Here is a 27,243-nt window from a genome sequence, read left to right on the forward strand (position 1 = left end):
TTTTTGTGTTAAAAGAAAGACAATTTTGAGAACTAGGGAATGTCGAAGCCATAATTTTAGTTTAGGGTCCCAGCTTTTTAGAAATTGAGTTTTAATTTTTAAAAGTCTAGCAGCCGACGCTAACATTCTAAACTAGCTTTTGGTATGGTATAATTTGCTTAACATAACAGCTGTAAACATTCAGCGTTTGTGACACAAATTCAGCATTTGGATAAAAATGGAAAGACATACAAAGGGTTAACTTATTTATACTATGTGTAATACTGATCATTGATACGTTCAATTCAACGGTAAGAGGATGATAGATTACACTAAATATAAATAGTAAAATACTAGGATTTTCAAATTATTTTGTAAAGCAATCTTTGATTTGTTTTAGTGCAATATATTTTTTTTTTACTAACAGCTGGTTGAATATAATAATATTGTATGGAACTATTAGGTTATTTTATTTACTCTGATTCTGTCATTGATTATAGGAAATAAGTAATATTAGTAGATACAATTAGACCACAGAGATAAGTAAAACCATTGCTGAATACAAATCGAGGCTCCGTACACGAGTCTTAAAAGAAAATGATTTGCAAATCATTTTACTGCTCAACTTTTTTAGGAAGGAGTTGGAAACTAACAATATTTACATATATTAATTCGTCTTGGTAGCTTTTTGTTTACAATTAATGTTAGTCTGCTTACACAATTTGTTTTGGTTAGGCTCAGAAATATTGATGTCATAGAAAAGGAGATCAAGAATGATCGGGAGTCCCGATTTTAAATTACCACCACAACCTCAGCCGGGTTTTATCCAAAGATAAACTGATGGATGACATAGATTGAACACAGCAGCATCATTGACCTAGGATACTGCAATTAGACAAAACACCCTTTTATAAAATAAAAAAAGATTGTTTGGCGTGTGTTTAGGTGAGGTTACGTGTAGGGGCGCTGATGTAGGCAAAATATCACTTTTATTTCAACTATAAATATCTTATACTTTTAATAAATTTATATGGGAAATTACGATGTAGGTTGATTCAATAGTTGAGTAATTATTACTGATATTATAGCTTTACTAGCGTGTTTACTTTTTAAAGTCTTTCAACATGTGATCTGTTCTTTTTTTCAAATGAATATTATTTTAACTAAACAGCTAATTCAAAACAAACTTTATGTTATTGTTTTTACTTTTCTTTGTTTACTCTTATTTATTTAGCAATTGATTCAGTGAAATTGATACGTTTAATGATGTTAGGATACCAAAGTTATATATTATGTGTAGGCCTACTGTGAATTTTATTGGATAATATCGTTTTATTTTAGGTGGTTTCTATTCAGGCCTTTTGGAAATTGTGTAAAGTATGAGTAATTGTATTGCGGTGATAATAATTATGGAAGAGGCAGATATGCGATGGAAGGTGGTATTGTTGAATAGGTTTATACACTTCTCAATTGACTATTACCATTGACTATTAGATACTGAATTATTATATTAATAGTCAAAGCTATTACTCTCTACTGTAGGCTACTTATAATCAGTGTGCGAATCGGCCGCAAATCTCACTTCAACGCTTTTCACATCGTCACAATTGCTGTTTTATTGTAAAATTATCGGGTTTAAAATGCATATCATATAGGCCTATGATGGAATAAAACGTCTTTGGCCACGCAACATTTGTTTACAGGATGATTTTTAACATTAAAACTGCAAGAAAATATTTAATCTTGATACGAGTAGACTACCTGTTTTGAATTGTACACAGTTTTAACTGACTACCCAATTCCCATACGTAGGACGGGCTAGCATCTCGTCATACTAAGATTATAAATGTGAAAGTTTGTGTTTGTTTGATTTTTTAAAGTTCAATTACATATTAAACGATCTGATCGAGCTGAAATTTGATATGACGATAGCTTACGTTCACGATTAACATATAGACGTACTCTTATTACAAAAATCCTTTGGGGCTCCGCCCCAGTGACTCTGGAGATTACCATATTATCACCCTACCAGTACTCATATTTAAAAGGAATTAAAGAATCATGCCAGCTGTTTCAAGTACACAAGTTGGTTCTATGATATTTCATAGCATTAAACAGTTATAGGATTTACCAAAAGGGCACAGCACTATTATTTTTTTTCATCTATGACAACAGTTAATTTCAACCAAGAAGCAACAAATAGCTGTGATATACAGTGGGAACTGTTAAAGTAGGATTGTTTATAGTTATGCTTATGTTTTTGATTTTGATTTATAAATAATTTGTGATATTGTTGGAATGTTTTGTGTTGATTTACTCTTTACTATGTTTAGGTGCAATTGTAGAACATTATGGCTATTGTATAAGTGTTATACTATGGCATAACGAAAATTAAAAGATCTAAATTTTCCCAAACCGTGTCCTCTCCTATTGCAAACTCAAAGCACGAGTATAACTCCAATAAGCATTTTTTATTATACGCCAACCCAGTATGAAGGACGGGTACTCTGCTAGTGTTATTACATAATGTGTTTCCTAATGAAGTAAATAAATTATTTCTAATCAACGAAGTATAGACATCAGGACGCAGTAAATGTTTTGTGATTTGTTTAGTCTTAATGCTTAAGACGCTATTCCATCATACATTTGAGAGGAAATTATCAAGTTATTCTACATGTTTGCACCGGCAGACTAATCGTATAACCAATCGAGACAGATCATGTTGCCTCATTCATACTGATGGTTTGATGTTTTAACCTTCAAATAGCATTCTGCCTGTCATTCCATTCAACGAGATCACCCCTTCTCCGTCTAATCACCATGAACTAACCTATCCTAGGCCACAGGCGGAATTACAAACTCCCTGAAACAAATCCCAGTCCGTTTCAAAAAAATTAAGTACCAGCTGTTACCCGTGTTTTGCAACGAAAAGGGGACATGAAATATGAACATTTTGATCTTCAAACCTCTTTTGTTTAAAATAGTTACATATCCGCTAACTCTTTTAGAAATAAATTCAACCGTTATGTCATTTATAGAAACGTTTATAGCCTTTAAATCTGGTAGGTAGTGGAAACCACCATTTAGGTTTTGAATAATTTAATACTTGCCGATATGAGAAACACTTAACAACTTTTCACATAACATTTTCACATACATGATTTAACTTCACCTCCCTTATTTACATATCTTTTTTGTTTATTTTTGACATTTTAAATTTAAATATTTGAGTTTCTAAAATACTAATTATAAAATTTAAATTCACAATTTTGTTGGTAAATCTTTTTAAACTTAATCACAAATCATTAGATCTTTTTATCACAATAAATAGTTAACACTAACATCAGCTGTTATAAACTTTAGAAATATTGTTGTGTCTTATTAATAACTGTCTTTTGAAATATTAAATAAACTATAAATAAACAAAAGTTTTAAAATTATTAGTTAACCTCGTATAAGTAGAAATGCCAATAAGGATTTATTTTTAATGACATAATAAAGAAAACTTTCTTCTTTATATCTTTAGTACATATCATTAATTTAAAAAATTAAATGAAGCAATTTACCATTTAATAATTAAATATAGTTACACTTATATAGGGCTGCCACAAATCTTTGGACACAAAAGTTAACGGCGTACAACTTAGTTATTTGTGATATTCTCTTTGGTTTAAATGCTGTATAGGTTTTAGTTTTTTTTATTTTTTTTATTTTTTTTTTATGCTGCATATGTGCAGAAAAACACAATCACTAAATTAATGTAAAAAAGTCTAAGTTACCTAAATGTAAAGTGCAAGCTATGTTAAGTTAATCCAACACATGTTAAGCTGTTCGAATTTATAAAAAAGAAACCACAAAATTCCTACAAAACAGCTATACATTGTAATTTGTATAATGTTTACGTGAAAATATATCGATAACATTATTTTCATAACTGAGCCTGGGTTAATACAGCAATGGTTTTACAATTTTTTTTTTATTTCTATAATCTATGATACAGTTTTGGATTAAAGAAACCTAACACATAGTTGTGTAAAATATTAAATTTTATTTCTTTGGATGAAACTGTGAAGTAAACAAATTGGCAGTTCTTCTTGTTTAGATTGAAATTTCAAAGCAAATGTAAACATTGTGAATTTTCTCGTTGCAGCCATGGAAACCATCAATATTTACTTTTACAATCCTCACTTCATAACTTTTAAAGCTAAATGGGCAAAGCCCACGGTCAGTACCGAAGTGTGAATAGTCCTATGGACATCCTTGGTACATGTTTGTAAGGTTTAAGCTCGGTCAGTTCAGTAGTTTTTTCATTAAATAGTAGACATGCAGACAGACATTACAGATATACAGATATTACATTTTTAAATGATTACATAAATTTAGATAAAAATGGCGTTTTTATGTTTCTTAGCATACTTAAACTGTGTAAAATAAATGGTGTTAGATGATTTATTAATTAGGCTAGTTACGTATGACTGCAGTATACAGTTTTAGTTCTACCCACTGTCGTTGACTTAATTGTTTCAGAGTTTTGTTTTTGAATGTCTAATTTTAATGAAAATCCATCCGAAATGTTACGTTTTATCTATAGAGGTATTCTTACTTTACCCTCCAAGGTTTATGTAATTAGTGCAATTTTTTACAAAAAAGTCTAGTACGAGATTATTTAAATCAACATCTAATTAACAAACTGGATACATTACATCTCAATGCAAAAAGTACATGTTGTTTAGATACGTTACATCGAACATCAATTCTATTTCAAAGAGTACTCGTAATTTCCAGCTCTAATTTGTGCCGACGATTGATGGCTTTTTGCTTGTTTTACTTCAATTAACCGGATCACTGAACTTATTTCAATCTAATGCAATCTTGATTTTTATTGGTCCTAATTTTAATTCACGTATAGTAGGCAGTTCACTTTATAGTTAATTCGCTCATAAATAATTCTTTGCTGATTTTTGTATAGAAAAATAATACCTGGATTATAGTCTACATAATTAAATGAGAAACTAAATTGGTTATCTTGTGGGAACAATAACGCATAATTATAGTAGCTAAAAAAGTTTTTTTTATTTATTTTAGATGCCTTTGTTTAGTTTAAAATCTAGAATTGCTAATATCTTCAATGGATACCTACAATTGTTTGGTATACATATTTATAGAATATACATATTTGTTACTATTTTAGGACGCTAGATAAATGGTGTAAAAAAGTACTGGGACAGTTAAATATTTCATAAAAATAATTAAGATAGGCTACAAATCTTTTTACAAAGTTACTGCGCATTAAAATCATTTAAACACATTATTAAATAATTATTATGCGTATGCTACCTCCTCAGAAGGACGGTCCGCTAGAAGTGACAGAGAATTCTTATACGTAAGCATAGGTTGATATGCTCGTCAAATTAAAGGTCTTTGTTAGTAAAATACAATGCTACCAACCCAAACTCAAACTGGCAACCGAGTAAAAGATTACAGCTGTTTATATGAATAATGTCATGAATAAAATCGTTTTTAAATTGCATGTTCTACTTGAAAATATAATCTTACTAATATTATAAATCTGAAAGTTTGTGAGTTTGTGTGTATGTTTGTGTGTATGTTTGTGTGTATGTTTGTGTGTGTGTGTTGCTCAATCACGCATAAACTACTGGACGGATTGGGCTGAAATTTGGCATGATGATAGCTCACATTCCCGATTAACATTAAAGCATATTCTTATCTCAAAAACCCTTTCAGGCTCCACCCCAGTGGCTCTGTAGTTCCCCATGTTAATCTTATGATTTTTCATATTTAAAAGTAATGAATGAATCTTAACAGCTGTTTCAATTTAACAAGTTGGTTTTGTTCTATGATGTTCAATAGCATAAAAGTTACAAGGATTACCAACAGGGTGCAGCACTATTATTTTTTTTATTTTATGACAACAGCTAATTTCCAACCAAAAGGTGAGTGAGCGTAGCGAACGAACTTCAACCTGGAGGCGAGTTAGCGTACCGAACGAGCTAACCTCTGAAGGCAAGTGAGCGCAGCGTACGAGCTCCAACCTAAAGGTGAGTGAGCGTAGCGAACGAACTTCAACCAGGACCTGAATGAGCCATGCGAATACTTATGAAGTTAAACGGGGCGAAGCCCGCGGGTACAGCTAGTAAAATATAGGGTGGTTCATATGAAATTTCAAATGGCGGCTGAATTTCGAATAACTAAATTAATATTTTTGGCACAAAAAATAAAGGGATACCTCCCCTTTAAAGTTTTTCCAATTCTCGCCGTTTCCGTTATCGCAATGGTAGCCTAGTTTTGAGATGATCACACTGTATACATATATACTATACATAAATACGATTAAATGTATAGCATCGAAGTTGGAAGAAAATCATAAATGCAATCATAGATCGATATTCACTTCAAACTAGAGGACCCATGCTGCTCCGCAGCCTTAAATATAATACAATATCCGAGAAATAATCAAATTTATGATTTTTGATTTAGTAATACAGTATATTGAGCCTGATTCAAACGATAGCTCAAATTAAAGTCCATAATTTACTGATTATTTTGAGTCTAAAACATATAAAAGAAAAACATAAAAATACTGGAGCTATTGATTTTTTAACATAGAAAAACCTTATGAAAAATAATTTTTATGTTGGTTGATCACCTTGCGTTTGCTTGAAACTTGTCATTATAAAAATAACGAATACTGTAGCTTAAATGAAAGCAGGTATTTCACTGAAGGTTCTTAGACCAAAATATATAGGGTTATATAATTATAACTGGTGAAATACATCTTAAATTGAAGTAAGAATTCGAAAAAGAATCAAATTATGTTTTTGATCGAGTAATACGGTAGGTAATTATATGCCGATGCTTGATGTGAAATCTTTGCGTGCATACCTTCAATTTGAGACCTCAATCGTGAAAATCGGTAGGGTAGAGGAGTCAAACGAACTCGGAAAAGAGAACCCAAATTTAACTCCCGTAAGAAATACATGGGGAGCAAATTTCGTTTACGTATAAGCGGAGTGGGATTATAGATAAATATATACCGATGCTTGATGGCATATCTATGCGTGCATACCTTCAATTTGAGACCTTAATCGTGAAATTGGTCAGGTAGAATAACTAAACGAGCTCGGCAAAGAGAAACAAAATTTAACTCCTATAAGAATACATGGAGAGCAAATTTCGTTTACGTATAAACCTAATTAGACTATAGATAATTATATGCCGATGCTTGGTGGCAAATCTGTGCGTGTATACCTTCGAGTCCTCAATCATGAAAATCGGTTGGGTAGAAGAGCCAAACTAACCCGGAAAAGAAGAACTAAGTGTTTTTAATATATAATATTTAAGGTCTTTATTAGTACACTAAAATTCCACAAATTAGAGCTCAAAAGAACAACTGAGTCAAACATGTCACCTGTTCAAATATTGAAAATGGCAGATTCAAGAAATCTTTGAACGGCTGCCATTTTTGACTTGGTTGTCCGGTTGAGTTCAAATTTGCGGAATCTTTTGTCAACGAATAAACCAAATTTAATATAACCTTTAATTTGATTCGTATATCAATATATGGTTATATTTACGAATTTCTTATGATTCCTAGCAGGCCACCGGCCATGATGGGGTGGCATATCACTGAATAATGTGTTAAAATTATTGTAATACCTAAAAACTTTGTACCAAGCTATGTAGCTCTATATTTATTATTTTTTGACGTATTTAACTGTCCCGGGACTTTTTCCCAACCTGTATAAGGAACCTATTTTTATTCATTAACATATACTTAAACATAGCTTTTCTACATGATACTTTAAACCCAGCTTTTCACAATCACTGGAAATAACGGTTTTGCTAAAGCAATAAAAAATAAAAACATCAGTTAACAGGTAAGTGGTTTTTTCAAGGACTTTTTCTCCCATATTATAATGCTGCACTTAGTACTGAACAGTAATATTGCGTAAAAACCCTATTTACAATAATATTTCATTACTTAACACTAAACCACAGCATTTTTGATTCGCTAAAATTCATACGAAAGTTAAAACAATAGATAAACTCGTTTTTTTCACAAGTAACGGTAATTTAAAATCCATGGTTTTGCTTGAAGATGAAATAAGTGAATGTATTGATATTATTCGATATTTTCATAAAATATAATACTGTATGTTTGTTGTGCACATAATCCCCCTGTGTACAATTCTGCAGTGTGATAACATAGATAGCCTTATTGGCACATTATGGATGTGTAAGAAATGGACTGACTATTTTTTTTTTTTTTTTTTTTTTTTTTTTTTTTGTATTGTAAGAACATGTTAAGGTATTTATAAACATACAACACAAAATTGTACAAGATTAGGCTAATGTTTTAGGGTATTCGTTTTATTTTTATTTAGTTATTTGAATAGCGTTTACATTGTAATTTATAACCTTTTTTCGTAAATTTTTGAAACGACAATACCTAAATTAATTTATTTGTCTTGCATTAAAACAAAATTTAATAACGCTACATTAATCTTACAGACCGAGACTCTGCATAAATGTGTCTAGAAAGAGAAGATATTTTGGGGTAAAAGGCAAATCGTGCTGATAAAAATAAAAACCGTTGTTTTGACCTTATCAACACAAAGAGACGACTTTGTTATTCCAACCCACTTGTGATGGTCAACATTCATTACAAATGTGACATTCGCCTCCTCACTAACAAGATAACCCGGCGAACCTAATTATAATAAATGTCAAGAACTTTCCGCAAATTTTCCATGATCTTTAACACCATCAACCGACAACAGCGTAACATAAACTATTCTTTGTAAAATTCTTTAGCATTGTTTGGTCCAAAACAGTTACTAGTTTTGCGTTTACGAAGTAAGTACTTTAAACAATTTCCTTCTACAAAAGCCTAGGTTTCTGTCTCTTTAGTTATAGTAAAGCGTATTTTGTCCTCAGGGTTTATTCGGAGAGAATGTAAGTTACATAATTACACCTTTCTGTTCACAAGGGGAAATGTGCATGCTTTACCCTAATGTAATCTTGACTACCGTTGCAGTTTCATTACACATGATTTCAAACAAGGAGACCATTGTTTAGTTTGGGTTACAAAATGCTTAGAATGATTGACATTAAATTATAATTATTTCACAAGTAGAAAACAAAACTGTACTTCCATGTTTTATGAAGAAAAGAATAATCTTTCTTTAGCGAATTGTAAAAAAAGAGAACTTGTAATAGTTTTAAAATGTTTTCATATATTTTCATAAATATGTTGCTACTGTTTTAAAAAGGTTGAAATATATATGAAATAAATGTGTAAATGTGTGTTGGGTTTCCATACAACCCAACAAATAAAGGTAAGAAAATCACATGTATGGGTAATACCCCCTTTCAAAACATATTTAGGGGCAATCAGTATTTTATTAAGACGATATTTTTTAAGACACTCCTAAGCTTGCAGGGATGTCTTTTATTAACTCTGATTTACTAAATGGAAATGTTAGGAAACTTTATTTTATGCTACTTTTTTCGTTTCACCTCTTAAAACTTTAAGTTCATCTTCATCAATATTTGAACACCAATTTTAACATGTTTGGTATTTTTAATTACCTACTTTTAATTTTAAAAATCTCAAAGACATGACCTGTTATTTGTTTTAACTAATAGACCAAATTTTTTTGTCCAGGCAATTATTGAAATCCCTTCACTATCCTAATAATTAATGGTTACGAGTATGTCCCTTTTGTAAACCACTCATTTTAAAAAGGTTTGAAACTCGTCTCCGAGGCACAACACATATTGCAATATCATTTTGCCCTCCAAGATTATCTGACAGCTTAAAAAGATGTAATTACATTATCATGTAAGATTTTTTAAATGCCTTTTTTAAGACAATTGCCTGAAATAACTATAATTAAAATATGATTGTACAAACTGAGCAGGATTAGCATGACCGGTGAAAAGAGGAGCGGTAGCGTGGCGATGGTGAGGCGGCCGCTCACAAGAGGGAAAAACTATAATCTTAAAAATGTTTTTGGTCCGGCGCGTAAACTGTAGACTGGAGCGATAATGCAATTAGCATTTGAGTTAGGAAATTAAAAACAAAAATTAAACCTGTTGGAAATCATTTATTAAGGTCTCCTGGACCCACATAAGAAAGCCCCAGAAGATCTAATGGGGACTTTTGCGCCATTTTGAAAAATAAGTCGGCCATGTTAAGGAATTGGTGTAACGAGTAAACTAATTTACTTAAAAACATCCCGTTTGAATAAAAATGTCTTGCAAACTCCAGGCTGGAAATTGAATTTTGTTAAATGTGTTGCTTTATTATTTTAACTTTTCTTTACTAATTAAAAAAACTTTTAATTTTAACATACTGTAACTTATAACTAGCATTTTAGCATTTTATCTGTTAATTATATAACGTTTTACTTGTCAGTCATTCGCTATTGACCCGCAACAATACCTCTACCAGCAGTCAGCAGTAAAGTTTTATCAATCTGCATTCGTTATCGTGAGGCTTAACATGTGTAAACATCGTCCGCAGCTACAACCGTTTGTCAAGCTTATCTCTTTAGTTTTATAACAACAAAGGTTCGTGACCAAAAGATCTGTTTTCAGAGTGTATATTTCATATTTAATTGTAACTGTTTAACTTTTAGCCTTAACCTGTTTAAATAATTAGAACAAAGCTACCAACTACAGACAAAAGTTCTCTATCATTGTTAGCAAAGTTTTCAGAGCTAATAACAAACATAAGGTTGTAAAAATAAATAAATGAATTTTATTAAACTAACTATATTAACAACGGACTCACAGTGGCCTTCGTGAGGGGCCACCCCCCCCCGCTTAAAGTAATGTTTTAAAGTTTTGTTTTAAAAATTGGGATAATATTTTTCAAGGTAGCAGGTATGAATGAACAGGTGTTTAGAACTGGTATGGGTGTGTCGATTATTTTCACTCATCTTTTCTTTATTATGGGGTAATCGTTATATTGAATAGTCGTCAAATATGTAATGACTCACTTTCTACTCTTGTTATGAAATATTCTATTTTGCTACACTACTGTGAAATCCCCTGTTTTCGTTTTGACGATATCAAATATATGTTCACCCCTTTCTAAATTCATCATTATATTGTTTACTACGCAAATTTTACTGTGTAAATGTAGTTGTTATACTATTTTTTTTTTCCAATATCTCAAATATGTATTGACCCACTCTCCACTCTTGTTATGGAGTATATGTACTAATTTGGCCATGTCAATGAGTATAGTTTTTTCCTTACCGTAAAGGAGTTGCATTTTCAGAATATGTGTTAATATTTCATTGTATTTCTTAAACACTTACGTATCAATGTTCGACGTAAATGAAAAAGATGTGTGTGAATAGATCAACAAAATTGTATCATGTGAAAATTCAAACTCATGTAGGGAAATAATTTGCCAGCAAACTCGCTTAATTTTAAAGTTAGTGGGTTTCGTGTTAATGGTTCTTCTCTTTATATTCAAAAGACTATAAGTCAGCACACTAAAATGTTGGTTAGTTGTGAAAATTTAATAACAACCCGTGCAGAAGGTAGATATTCATTATAGGTCTCTAGTAAACAAGTAAGTCCAAATGGCTGACGTCAGTAGAATCCAGTGCCAAAAGGTAGACGACTACTTGGGAGACCAAGAATGAAGTAGAAACACCAAGTAATGAAAGAAGTCTTCAAACTGTGGTCTACATGAGAAGAGGTGGATGATAGAGGAAAATCTATATGTGTTGTTGTTGTTAGTTAGCGAGGCCAAAACATCAATGAACACGGAGAAGATAATATTAGTTAGTGTTCAATGGAATTTGGAGTGTATTTAATAAACTAAAAACCTTCTAAACTACTGGGCTCAAATTGGACATAAATAAATTATACAGCTCCGATGTTATATATGGAACTATTCCTTCTTCGATATTGACCTAGGACTCTGCCCCAAGGGCATTCAAAGTTCTGAGGTGAGAGTTTTAAAAGTAAATATTGATTGGTATACATGGCAACAAAGTACAATCTCGCAACGTTCAAATATGTAAACAAGGAAAAACTGTCAAATAAATGTTGATGTCACAATTCCACACATCTGATTCAAACAATTTATTAAATACTGCATTAATATTAGAACATAAACGATATAATCGAGTTTTATGATAATTATTTTACAGATATACTTCTGTGGAAACAGTAATAATATTAAAATATTGTTAGGTTTGGGACTATTGTAATAGCTTTTTGTTTACAGGACTAACTAGTTGTTTGGTTATACCTTAAAATCAATCATTGACTTTTGATACTGCAAAAAGCAGAAGTTTGTTTTGCATCCTATTGTTATATCTCAAGCTGCTTTGCAAGCTGCTCAGTTTTCACGTTTACCCGGTACAGACACAGGACAGACCACTAAGACCACCTTTTCTTTATATTCTCATAGATAGATACATAGTTATGGGTTGGTTTCGATGCAGCTTAACGAGTATTATTTTACACGTAAGGTTCAGTTATTAGTTACCCCACACTGTACGAATGGTCATTGTACAAATAAACTATAAGATGTGTATTGAAGCCTATCAATTTTAGCGAATTTCCTTCAATACTGGAATATTTGTCTAACTATTTATAGACGTTTTATTGTGTTCGAAAACAGTATGAAAAATACGTTTGGCAACGGCTTTAAGAATTCTCGTTCAAAGAATATTATTTTTTAACTCAGCAAGCATTATTAACTTATATTTTTTTACAACGTAGCCTCAGTCATAAAATATGCTACTAAATATATATTTTTGTATTTGCAGAGTGGAGTGCGCGGATCTGCATAATCCCGCTTGATGGCCTCAGCTCAGACTGTTGCGATAATTTGCATTTTTGTTTAAAGCTCTTATTCAGTGTTTATTTTTATTCTACTGCTCTAAAAAGCTTATAGTTTTCTAACGCATTTCAAGGATAAATCACTAAGGATATAGTTGAAATATAATTTACCTGTCATTGCAATTTATGTTAAATGGTTCTAGTTGCAATTAAGGATAGTACTATTGCATTGAACATTATGATTTTTTTCACATTAAATCAGAGTTATATACGTGTTACCCATTGCTTGGGGTTATATTTGTAATGACATATTTTAGCTAGTGAGTTCCACAGTAAACTAGAAGAGGATTTTGCAGATTGCTCTAAAGAAGATTTCGTTAAAGTAAATAAGTTCCCTATCAATTAGGGGCATATAGTTTTAAAGTCATTTCATATCATCTTTTCTTGGCTACTTGATCAATCGTAGTTTCAGTTACAGAGGCACTCCTGTTACTTGTTTAGCCTCAATAGTATTTGGGCCAATGTTTCCAAATAATTATCGTCGATTTCTGTAGTTATGTTGAGGTCTATTTTGTTGAATGTTATTAACAGTGAATCAAAGCTCGTTATTTATCGTATCGTTAAAATAAAAGATATAATGTTCAGCTTAACATTTGTTTGATTATAAAATTGCTATCGAGCGAGTTGTTAAGAAGTAACCCTGCTGCCATTATCTTAAATTCTAAATCTAAGTGATTGTTTTACTATCAACATGTATCATGAAATCCAAATTGGATCATTTATGGAACTTCTTTCAGCTATTTAATGCCCGTCAAGACGTCAAATATCTGTTTGAAAAATAACACATTATATGAATTTATGTGGATTTGATGATTCCTGTTAAGACGTATTCGGTTATGCAATCAATAATGACATTTTGGTAACTTAGTATAGGATGGTGGCTTGAAATCGTAACCAGTCTTCGTTTTATTTTTAGATCCCATGATTTGTTTTAATGCCAACGTGCCCGAAGACATAAATATGTTAACATGAGAACGTCCAAATCCTAGACATCTTCTAGCCTCGTCTAGCAAGTGCGCAGGGAATTATAGTTATTATAAGTTCGAGTAGTTAAATGTCTCAATGGCCTCAAATGAAATGTGCTAGGGTGTATTTGGGTGTACCGTTAGGGATATGGTTAGAACTTCCATGCAAGAAGTTCAAATCCGATTTCCGGATGTTATCTTGGCCCGCTTTGTATCACAAGCAGCTGACCTTTTTCGTAGCAAGCTTCAGGCTTAGATATCTCATAAACTAGAAAACTTTTGCAAAACTTATCTCAGCTAGCCTGACCATACTACTTACACGCGGTTGGTGCCAAATGAAAACTATTTACCTATAGATTAGCAGAATCCCTTTATAAATTAAAATAGGCTAAAAAAAACACGAAAAATGAATTTGAAATTTCAAAAAACTAACATGGATCTTATGGGTTGCCATGCTGGTGACAAAATAACAAAAAAACAAAAATCAAAACAAATTCCAATCACATGTTTTATTTACAGTGTGGGGTGAAAATTGAGAAGTCTTTATATTACATATTTTTGGTCGAGTTTTCAACCACGGGGCGACTTCTAGGAACCAATATAAAAATAAGGTTCTCTTATGGAGATTTAACATGGGGCCAATATTTAAAGCTTAGTCGGGGAAATAAATATGTGCACTCGAGTTTGAGCCTAAATATCTCTGAGATGAATTATCCGATTTTGTTGAAACAAAAATTAAATGTAAGCTTGTTTAAATACATTTTACATGGTAACAATTTAAAAATATTCCGTTTACCAGAAAAATTTATATAGTTGAAAGATCCTAAAAAGTACCAGTTTTTAAGGAACTCTGCACTAACACTGAAGTTTAAAAATTAATTGTAAACAAACCACTGAGCCAATCTTTCTGAAATTTTTATGGCTTATTGGTAGGTTTATTGTTAACATTTACATGCATTTTAAAATTGTTACTCACAAAAGTTTTCATGCTGCTGTTAATTTTTAAAACCTATGCTAACATCGCTAATAAGACGCTAAAAATGTCGTTCAAAATACCATCGTGTTTGTCGTGACACAAGAAATAACACCAATATGATAGATTTATAATGCGAACAAAGGCGTTTTTTAAACAGATTTTTATTTGTAAACAAAAATTTCTCCCGCGACTGGCAGCGGGCCGCCTGGTGTGCGTACGATATTTCCCAGCCGGGCGGGAGCGCGGCGAATCTGCGACGTTGCCGATGTGTACCTGGCCAGTGGCCACCACACTGACATTGCATCGGTAGCCTATTCACTCATGGCAAACAACTTTGAAAATCAATATTTAGCTTCTGCCTTAATTTTTTGATCGTCGGAAACATTTTTCCGAGATGGTCGTCGACCATCTGCTGGACCGAATTACACGCAAATTGTACCAAAAGAAAGGTAATCGGTCCTATATGTGCAGGTTTTATTTTGTTTTATTCCGAAGCATGAAAACATAAAATTCCCATATTATTCTTATGGAGGATAAGTAAACTGTTGTTGCTTATTTGTTTATGAGCATATTTTGATCACATTTGGAAAATGCATTTATTTCACACTAAACTATTAACATTTTACAACAAAAAAATTGTTTACCCTCCCTTCCCTTTAACAGCAAACATAGAGTACTCCTTGAACTAATGATATTTAAATAGGGAATATATGTGACATTTTTAGACATTTTAGTGTAAATCCAATTAGGCAAATAAAAATTTGCTTAGTCTGCAGGTTTGCTATGGCGGGGGCATTTATTTGGTTTCTTAGTAGTTGGTCATTTCCACCCCCAACAACTTAAAATAGCATATCAATTTAAACTTGTTAAATGAGGAAGTTTTTTTATATAGTTGGACATCGCGTGGCATCAGAATAAAGTAAGAAAAAGGTTCTTTAAACTTAACCAAAATAATTAATATAGGCTACCATATTTTTTATTTAATTCGGCTAGGAACTGATGTATGAAATTACATACTTTAAAATGTAACCATGGTTTTATAGCAAATTTAATGCCCTTTCGAATTATTTTTCATATAAATCTTTAGATTAATTTGTTTAATTTTTATAAAGTAAATAGTGAGACAAAGTCCAATATTTTTAGGAAACACAAATTTCTGAGTTTTATCCAAACTATTCGGAATCGGACTAGCGTTTATTTTATCCTTGTTGTTCCTTTTGATCATTAGAATCCACTGGCGACAGTGGAAACTCACCCTGTGTACGTATACGTCCGTGAACGCGATAACTTTAGTAATTTTTGTCAGATTTTGATGAAATTTGGTTTGAAGATGTAAGGTGGGGTACGCCGGAATGAGTTCGCGAACCAGCATGATCGGACAATGGGAACGGGGTTAAACGAGGTTCTTTATGGGGTAAAAATTGGTTTTTCTCATTTTTGAACCTCAAAACACAAAATTTCCCAATTTTTCTCTAGACCATTTTAAAGAGCTTAAAAAACAAATTATTTTAGTATATAAGACATCAAAGGGTTTTTGTATGGTTATAAGTTATGGAGAAAATTCAACAAATTGAAAATTTAAAAATTCTATTTTATTCTTATGGAGAATATTGTAAAATGTTGTAGTTTGCTTGTTATTTTGATCAAACTCGGCAAATTTATTTATTTTATACTAAGTATAGAATAATTAATTATTAAAACTCATTTTAAGTAAACTAAATCAATACTATTTATTTACAAGAACAAACAATAATGTAAACAAACCAAATGGCAGATGATTCATAACTTTATAACTCAGCTGATAATAATAATCCTACATTTCTCCCCACTCAATTTAGGCTGAGATTCCGAAACTATGTACATCATCATTTTCAGGTTCCATTTGCATTTTCCATTGAGGTGGATCAGTTGCACCTTCTCTTGCTCTCAGCTGGTCAGCGTGTTTTCTCTTTATATCACCCCCTACTAAAACGGTGTATGATAGCTCTCCCGTCCTTTCTTGTACTGTTCCTGGTCTCCAGCCCTTCTTCGTTTCATTTTGAACCCACACTTCTTGTTTGGCCGAAAACTCCTTTTGTTTGGATTTTAAGTCGTGGTAGTACTTCTGTCGCCACACTTGATTTTCTATTCTCTCTCTGCTATTATACCTCCACCTATCCAAAGCTGTTGGTAATCTTCTACCATAGAAAAGGACTGATGGTGGTTGTCCTGTGGTCTTTTGTGGGGTATTTCGATAGGCAAGCAACACTTGTAAAAGTGCAAGTGATGAACTGAGACCTTCTTGTTTGCAAGCACTATATCGACTCTTGAAGGTTCTGATAATCCTCTCCACTAAACCATTGGTTTTCGGATGATACGGCGCAGATGTAATATGACATATGTTATTGTCCTTACAAAAACTCTTAAACTCATGAGATGTGAAGGGGGTGCCATTATCCGATACAATTTTTTTAGGAACACCATACCTCGAAAACCAAGTCCTTAATCTATTTACAAGAGCAGCAGTTGTCGTACGGTCCATAACTTCGATCTCAACCCATTTTGAGTACGCATCTATTCCTACTAACCAGAATCGGTTGTCGAATGGACCTGCGAAGTCAAGATGAATTCGCTCCCAAGGATCACTTGGCACATTCCAAGGATATAGAGGTACTTCTGTGTCAAATGATCGGTTACTCTGGCAAGGGTGGCATCTACGGACATAAACCTCAACATCCTTATTCAGATTAGGCCACCAAACGTAATACCTTGATAGGGATCTCATTGCCTCTATTCCAGGATGTCCTTTGTGGAGTTCTTTCAATACATTTTCTCTCAAAATTTGTGGCACCACAATTCTTCCTAATCGCATGATTATGCCGTTTTCTAATGTCAGCTCTTCTCTCTTATTCCAATATGGTTTCATGGATGGTGGTAAGTTTCCTGTATCTTTTGGCCAACCATGTTCCAGGTAGTCTATAAGTTTCTTCATATTTGGATCTTTCTTATACTCCAGTACAAGTTCATGATTTGGATAAACTACGTCAATTTTCTCCTGAACCAATGCTCGAATCTCTCTCTCATCTGGATCCAATACTTCTTGTGTCTTGAGTGAAAACCGAGATAAAAAATCAGCCAAACAATTATCCTGTCCCTTGATGTACTGGATCTCAAAATCATACTCCATTAAATACAAAGCCCAACGGACCAAACGGTTGTTAACTACTTTGGTAAGATCTCGATGCATTCCAAATATTCTTTCAAGTGGCTTGTGGTCCGTTCTCACCTTGAAATGTCTTCCACTGAGGTATTGTCTAAACTTCTTCACGGCAAAAACTAACGCCAGTGCTTCTTTGTCAACTGTAGCATACCTTTTTTCTGCTTCGGTTAGTGTCCTCGAGGCGTACATCACTGGCCTTTCCGTTCCATCCGGCATCAAATGTAACAGCACAGCGCCAACCCCTTGTTCACAAGCATCACATTCAACAATGATCGGCTTTGATATGTCGTATGGAACTAATGTTTTCTCCAATGACAGGATATTCTTCAACTTGTCGAACGTACTTTGTTCTCTGTCAGTCCATTTCCATTTAGTCTTCGTACCAGTCAGTTTATGCAAGTTCGAAGCGATCGCATGAAGATTAGGTATATACCTTTCGTAAAAATTTAGCGCCCCTAGAAAAGCTCGTAATTCTTTCACGTTTCTTGGCCTTGGTGCGTGTCTTATGGTTTCAACTTTGTCTTCAGAGGGATGAATACCATTCCCATCTATTGTATGGCCTAAATACTTTACAGATTTCTCAAAGAACTTACATTTTGACAGTTTTGCTCTTATTCCACTTGATTCTAGCCGCCTCAAAACTTCTCTAAGAGTGGTTATATGGGTGGTCTTATCCTTACTAGAAATGATTATATCATCAAGTAGAACTCCGACATTAAGTCCTTTTAATAAACTTTCCATGTACCTTTGAAATTTTGCCGGACTCGAGGAAAGACCAAAAGGCAACCTTTTGTAGCGAAAGTAGCCTACATGAGTTGCTATTGTAAGGTACTTTTGTGACTCAGGGTGTACTTTCATTTGCAAGTACGCGTCTCGAAGATCTATGACTGAAAATATCTTTCCATCAGTTAATTTGGAAGTCAAGTCATCAAAGGTTGGCAAGAGGTGTCTTTCCGGAACGATGTTTGGATTCAAGGTTGTACGAAAATCGCCACATATCCTGACTCTACCTCCACCCTTGTCTACGTTGACTGTTGGGGTACTCCATTCTATCGGTGTTTCGGAAGGGTCCACTGCTTCCAAAACTCCTTCCTGTACTAATCGCTGTAATTCTCGCTCCACTGCCTCCCTTAAGGGAAATGGAACTCGTCTTGCCCCGTAAGATACAGGTTTTGTTCCACTTTTTAGATGGATAACTTCATTAGAGTCAGATATCGTTCCTAGCTCATCACGAAAGAGTTCTGAAAACTCCTGAGTTAATGCCTCAACTTCTTTTTGTAACGTTGTTCTATAACTTTCTTCATTCTTACATGTCTCTTTACTATTTGTCTTTCCATTGTCAATACGCCTAACCCTTACTTCCCTAGGCAAATTAAGATTGAAAGCTACACTCCACGGTAACCCAAATAATGGAACATCATCTTCTAGTAATACAATAACCGGCAATCGCTTAGTACGATTACGTAAAGTAACGTCCACAAAAGTCTTTCCCATGACTTCCAGCTTATTTTTTCCGTAGCCAGTGATGACATCAGACGTCTTTTTGAGAGATTCGCCACTTGAATTGATCTTATCCCAAAGAGACAAACTTATAGCACTTACCCGAGCCCCGGAATCAAACTCCATTCTAACATTATACCCATTCAATTCTACATCTATTGTAGCTCTGGGAACCTTACTCTTAACTGACCTAATTTGTGTTCCGCTAACATCAATATCAGAACTACACTCATCATCGTAAGTTAGATCACAAGAATCATCTACTTTTCTCAAATTACCGTCTGTTCTCTTGACAAAATTATTTTTACTTTTGCACATTCTTGCGAAGTGGCCTCTCTTTGAACATTTCTTGCACACAGCAGAAACAGCAGGACACCTATTTTCACTAGGGTCATGTGTAAACCCACATCTATAACATCTATTAAAACCAGTAGATTTCTGTACCCCTGGTTTCCTATTTTCGTTACTGTCACTTACTTTGAAAATCTCATTTTTACACGAATGTTTGGAAACTTCTTCTCTCGCACGTTCCATAGATTGAGCTAACTCTAGTACTACTGTTGACTTAACACGCTCACCTCGGTTATCAACTCCCTCGGGCCATCTTTGTCTGACTTCTACTTCAAATTCTGGACAGTTGCTTCCTACTGCAAACCTATCTCGTACTCGTTCATCTAAGCTATCTCCATATTTACAACTTCTAGCTAAAGACTTCAATCTGTTATAAAACAAAATAAATGTCTCACCATCTTTTCTTATTGCTCTTTCAAACTCAAACCTTGTTGCAAAAAGGGTCCTTGTAGGCTTGAACAACCGGTTGGCTTCCTCTTTGACTTCGTCGTAGGTGCACTCCTCCCAGGCCCTTGGATACATCTGGTCCGACAGTGCCCTGAGGTGCTCCTCTCCGATATTTGCCAATAGAAGATCTCGCCGAGCCGCTTGTTCTTCTGTGTTAGCACCACCAAGTCCCTTAACTCTGCAGGTCAACTCAAAACGAGTTATGTAGTCTTCCCACAATTGTTCACAACTATACTCTTTAAATGAAAATCTGCTCATTCTATCTTGTATGCAAGACATGTTACTACAGTCAATTACACTCTTATACTGAGACTGGTCTGTTTTCCTAGGCATTTTCTCGTCGCCAATATAGAATAATTAATTATTAAAACTCATTTTAAGTAAACTAAATCAATACTATTTATTTACAAGAACAAACAATAATGTAAACAAACCAAATGGCAGATGATTCATAACTTTATAACTCAGCTGATAATAATAATCCTACACTAAGCTACTAATATTTTACTAAAAAAACACACTTTATAAGCCTCCCTGCAGCAGAACTACGTACTTGTTAAACCTAATGTTATTTAAATATATTTAATTTAAAATCAGTTCAGGCAAATACCAATTCGCTTAGTCTGCAGGTTTGCTGCGGTGGGGGTATTTATTATTTCAAATCTGGCTACATAGAGGTCTACTAAGTTTCTAATTTGTATGATATAATAACAAAGATTGTAGGGCATAATAACAAAGATTTTCACTATAAACTAAGACATGATTCTAAATATATTATCGAACAAATAATATTGCAAGTGTGTTGAATATACACATAGTTCAATTATTACAGTAGTCGTTTGAACTGTTTTAAAACAGTATAAATCACATATATGTTTAATTGGAATTACATAAATGAAAACTGAATCGGTTGTCGATAAAAACTACAGTACTTCCACATTTTGTTATGTAGGTAGGATCCTTTCTAACAAACGTGTTTATTCCTACAAGTTACGTATTCAAGAGTTCCACAACTATTCAACACTCAACAATGTGCATAATTAACAGATCACCTCCTTCTCCCCAGGCTTGAAACTGATTATTCAAATATAGCCTGCACCAAACTTGATGATTTGTGTTGACACAATTTGTTAAACAGTGTTTGGGTGAATAATGTTTTTAAACCCAACAGTTATTACTGTAACCACTAAGAAAGGAACATGATTTTACGTTGACTTCGTTTAGCCTGTACTGGACATTTTCTTTTCACCAAACAATGTTTCGTAGGTTGTTTTATTTATTTTATTGGATACCGAAGTAGACATCCCATCTATATGGACCAGCGGTCACCTACTGTTTTTATTAAAAAAGAACATGTGTGAGCCAGTCACAGAAACTAAGCATACAGTGACTATTTATTTAGTTGATAATACAGCTGAAAATGATATGACGGACAACTAGTGAACGGTACGTTGACCACAGAATATAGCTAGGTACTCTTTATTCAGTAGATCTGTTAACCTCAGCTTATCGGATTGTACAAGAAAATGCCTACTAAATTTCTCGTCTAAACTAGTTTCATAAGAATTACGAAAACTTACTACTTTTATCTTTTTCCCATCATTAACTTGTGAGTAAGCAAATACACAAGAAGTAAATGACCAATAATTGATGGAATCAAGTAAAATCGACGGTATCATAAACGTTACGTTTGATGGATTAATTTCCTGGCCATATTACGGCTACACAAATTGGACCGTTTATCAAAGCACAGAAAGTTGTCGCTTTATGTGCATAGTTGGTGGATTGTTTCCTTTGCCCTGTATTTGTCATGCGTGCAAACAGAACTTTGATACATTTATTTATTGTTTCACATACATAAATAGATATGGTATTTCAGATAAAATAAAATAAATTTGTGATGTAAATGTATACGTCTCAACATATTTGTAAATAACCCCATTCAAATAGTATGAGTAGTTTCAATGATAGGTCCTGTGTGTGAACAATATAAAATATGTTTTATTTATTAACTATGTTTTGTTCAGTTTTATGTCCCCGGTGGCGAAAGGAGCTGCCTCCCAGGACAATGAATCCGCCTGGAGGGGGTTGTAGAGGCCCATCTCTACTACAGAAAAGAGCCATCTGGGAGGGACGGCGACAGCGAGACTGACGACATCGTGAGGAGCTGCTGCGCTTGGGTTCCAGATAGTGAGCCGCCCAGCACTTCCCGATACAAGGCCAGTTGTAGGACTGCAGGAGCTGTGCCGATAGGACTTCTGAGAGTCGAGGGGAATAAACGTCAGATAATCAGTTGGGAGAAGCCACAGACTGGGCTAAATAGAGTACATATTTTTGTAAATAGTTCTAAAAACAATAAATGTATCATAATTCCTACAAGTAGTCAGTCAATCTGAGTCCTGAAAACACCCAAAAAGGTCTAAAGCTGTAAAGAAAGTAAAAATTGAGAAAGTACGTTACAGGCGGATAGCACAAACGTAGTATATGTTACCGGCAAAGTATGAAATGCAGTCATCCTATACAATACCGAAAGTTTTTAGTCAAAGAATGGAATGTAGTAATAACAATAAGATTTACTACCTTTTACTAGTAATTAGTAACTTAACTTAAAAGTTTTTGATAGGTACATTTATTGGAATTGAATGTTATTTTACACTGTTTTTCATTTCAGATTTCAAAAAGCACCATTTAAACATACATCAACCCCGGACGAAGGACGAGTACTCTGCTAGTAACACATAATCTCAATAACGGCTGAACATGTTTTAGCCAAACTTACCAAGGTTGTTTTGTCAAATGTTTGGATGGTTTACACATTTGCCTTATGGGTTGCCATGATGGTTACAAAATAACTACGTAAATGTAAACAAAACAAAGAATCAAAGCGTATGTTAAAATCAAACCACGTCCTAAACACAGAACAAATGAAAAATCTTATGATGACCACTGATCAAATAATACAGAGAAAGTATTAAGTTTACATTTAAGCCGTAATTTGGAAACGACCACTGATCGAATATGTACAGTCATAGATAAAACCTCCCACAGAACAGTAAATAAAAACCCTTAGGTTCAGTATTTTATAAATTTGGTATAGGTAGCTAAATAAGGTTATAAGATTCATTCAACTATCCATCGGTGGATCCATCTCATAAATGGCAAACTTAAACAGGTCCACGACGTAGGAAGTGGTGAAGGAAGTAAAGGCGAGCAGTGCAGAGTGTAGTCTGTAGTGTAGAGTGTAGTGCACAGTCTTTGGCAGTTAGATTAATGTATCTAAAATACTAAAATGCGCTGGGAAGGGAGGGAAACAGGTCCAAGACGTAGGAAGTGGTGAAGGAAGTAGCGAGACTGGCTAGCATTGCGAAGTGTGGGAACCGTCTGTGGCAGTTAGATTAATGTATCTGCAATCCTAAAATGCTATGGGAATGGTGGGAAACAGGTCCACGAAGTAGGAAGTGGTGAAGGTAGTAGTAAATGCGAGCAGTTGGGAGTGTGGGAACCGTCAGTGGTAGTTATATTAATTTATCAGCAACCCAAAAATGTTAGGGGAACGTAGGGAAACATGTCCACGACGTAGGAAGTGGTAAAGGAAGTAGTAAAATAACCCTAAAATACCCTAAATGGAAGAGAGGAAAATAGGTCCACGACGTACAAGTGTTACCAAAAGAGGAATGCCGATGGAGACCTGTGGGGGTGCGTGCGTGTGAAGGACCTTGAATTGGTTTCCATCGGCACTCCCGTTTTGCTATTACTATAGGAGGTGGTGAAGGCTATCAATGCAGAGTGTAGGAACGCTTTGGGACAGTTACATTAAATTATCTAAAATACTAAAATGCTATGGGATGGAAAGGGAGGTTCAACCAGAACTGTTGGTTCACCAGATTACATTAGCAAGAAAACACAGGAAAATACCAATAAAAAGGATATGTATGTAATGTCTACATATTTACTCATGAAACTTGTTAAAGAAGTTGATGGTTCTGAGCAAAACTTATAAGTTAAATAAATTGATGAAATAGTTGTATTTTCTATAATATCAATCAGCATTTTATTTATATATTGCTTTATTAAAACCCATAACACGTGATCGCTCCGCTCAACTGGCTTTCACTGCAGTGAAAGTAAACTTTTTAAATACTTTATACTTAATACTTTTCAATGAAATAGCGACCATATAAAGAAGGTATTTTAAGCCAAGAATGAGTGGAGATGAGTGTAGGATGAGTGGCGCCTGCCTAGTAGATAAGTTAATGCTAAAATAGGATACAAGAGTATAAACAAGTCCTATAACAGCGTATTTTATACTTTACTTGCAGTGCCAATGTACATTCTACAGAATGACTGGGCAAGGGATATAATGAGCTCTATTTCATAATAATTAAAATGGTTTATTTTAGGTAATGTATAAAATGTCCGATTATACACTAAACCTGTAACATACACCCTAGTTCTATGCCTTATTTACTATTGCAGGTCCAAGAGAAGAATGTACATAGTACAGTATCTATTCTTATAGTTTATTTTAATGTCAGATTAGTGATGAGCCGTGACCGCCGTGACACGTCCACACGCTCCACCGATGTCACGCCTCAGTTTTGTTTTAGCGAATTTCCCATATAGGGAATAAGCTATTACCGTAGTACTCATGGTAAGACCTGGACCCGGGACCGATTTACTTTTTCGTTTTGAGGTCCCTAGAGACCAAAAACACCATCCGTTTAAATTCATATATATATATATATATATTTATATATGTGTCCGTTAGCGCGATAACTCGAGCAAAAATGATCCGATTTTGATGAAATTTTGTACAAACGTGTAATCCTACGTTCATTTGAACGAGTTCGCAATCCAGCATAATCGGACCATGGGAACGGGGGTTTATGGGGGGTTTTATGGGGTAAAAATGAGTTTTTCCCATTTTTGACCCTAAAAACAAAAGATTTTGCAATTTCTTCCTAAACCGTTTTGTAGAGCTTAAAAAAAGAAATAATTTAGTATATTGAAGCGCTGTTGTATGCTTAACAGTCACGGAGAAAATTCAAAAATCGTGTAATTTAAAATTCCCATGTTATTCTTATGGAGAAAATGAAAATTGTTGTAGTTTACTTGTTTATGGTTATATATTGATAAAATTTGGCAAATTTATTTATTTCATCCTATACTATTGACGTATGGTCAAAAAACACTTTTTACCTTCCCCGTAGCAGTAAACCTAAGCACTCGTTAAATATAATGTTATTTAAATAGGGAATAAATATGTCTTATTTATGGAAATATTTTAGTAAAAATGTAATCAGACAAGAATTTTCCTGTATCCTTCTTATACACAATGTCCGAACCATAATTGTTTAAGTTTCAGTTTTGATCTTTAAAGAATCATAATTAAGGCTTGAATTAAATTGCACATCTCGGTAGCTATAGTAGTTATAGTGCTCGCCTAGCAACCAAAAGTTGCCAGTTAGATACTGAAAAATTCAGAAAATATCTGATGGTTCGATACTGGACAAAGTTTTTGACAAAAGAAAATAATTATTCTTTAAATAAAACTAGGAACCCGTACGGTTCAATGAGCCACATAGTAAGAAACAAAATTTGTAAGGAAACTTATGTATCACACAACCCATGTTTACATTTTAAAATTTGTCTCAAAACACCCCTACTCCCCAAATTGGACCCTTTTGGGTCATTTTTAAAAATTGAAAATAATTCAATTGGATTTGGCATGTCCAAATTAGGGGGGAATGAGAACAAACAAGTGCTAAAAGCCTTACATTTGCACACAACAGATAAGGAAAGTTTTCAAATGAACACCCTGTATATATATATATATATATACCGGGTATATATATATGTATATATATACCGGGTATATATATATGTATATATATAATATAATATATATTGAAAAGATTCCATGTTTTGGACTTAAGTTATCATGTTTAGGATTGCATGGACTTCAAACTTTGAAAAAAATATGCAAAGTTTGTGTGTTAGCTTTTGCTACAGCTAATTTGTCATATTTTTAGCAAATTATAAATTAACTACAACTAGATAAAAATAAACTGATCAACCTAATAGTTGAGAACTTCTGTTATACCCTTATATTATATTGTTTCTGTCACAAAGTGATTAATATGTGCAAGAAATGCATGGAGATAATGTTACCTTGTATGATCTATGATTTTGATGTGATCAAAATGTGTTGAAACATAGATTGTTTTTTTTTTTCAAAACGATAGGTTAGAGTATCTCTAGATTACAATATTATGAATTTACCAAACATTCAAAACTGATATTTAAAAAGTTAAAACAAATTGAATTGGTGGTACCTTAACGTGTATGTAGAAAGAAATCAACTGATTGAACTTTACTTTAATTTACGTAAAGTGATGGAGTAAAGAAGCTTTAGTCGGAAAAGTTTGATTCAATCTGTCAATTTGCGAGACAATCCGGTCCATTAGCCCTATATTAGAGAAAGCGAAATAGATTATCGAATTTTCTGGTAGTAATTGAATCGCTTGTTTAAATCGAAAGCGTAGATGTTATCTAATAACTTTTATTTCATATTCTTCAGAACTTGCTTTCCCAATACAATCAAATCACCAAAATGCCTCAATGTCTGTTTTATTTCTTCAAGTTAAGTGTTTGTAACTGCAGTTTATATTATGCTTATATTTATCTGGCATAGGAACTCGTAGTATTGGCATTATGCACAAAGTTAACTGATGGTTAAACTGAGTATATTGGAAGTTGTAGTGGAATGTTAATCACATTAATGGTCACATATTTGGTATAAAGGTTTTATGTTAATTAGGTTTCATACACTAATCGATGATTTTTTTATGGTTATCAAACCAAAGACAACCACTCACATGGCGTCAGGAGGTAAGGTAGATTCAAAACACAACACCTACTAATCAAAATAA

The 27,243-nt window shown here is 33.5% G+C and overlaps 1 protein-coding gene across 1 annotated transcript; it reads right to left on the reverse strand.

Moving 5' to 3' along the window:
• Positions 1 to 16,648: 16,648 nt before the first annotated feature.
• On the reverse strand, positions 16,649 to 20,644 carry LOC128996954 (uncharacterized protein K02A2.6-like). The gene has a single exon (XM_054422510.1). The coding sequence runs from the start codon at positions 20,642 to 20,644 to the stop codon at positions 16,649 to 16,651; it is 3,996 nt and encodes a 1,331-aa protein (XP_054278485.1).
• Between the last annotated feature and the right edge of the window lie 6,599 nt (positions 20,645 to 27,243).

This window comes from Macrosteles quadrilineatus, unplaced genomic scaffold, assembly GCF_028750875.1.
Source record: "Macrosteles quadrilineatus isolate MER2022 unplaced genomic scaffold, UCM_ALF_1.0 Scaffold_1__1_contigs__length_201487025, whole genome shotgun sequence".
Classification (NCBI taxonomy): Eukaryota; Metazoa; Arthropoda; class Insecta; order Hemiptera; family Cicadellidae; genus Macrosteles; species Macrosteles quadrilineatus.

Bases quoted from the DNA above. Each gene is read 5' to 3' on its own strand.
- LOC128996954 (XM_054422510.1), bottom strand. From the start codon at position 20,644: ATGCCTAGGAAAACAGACCAGTCTCAGTATAAGAGTGTAATTGACTGT.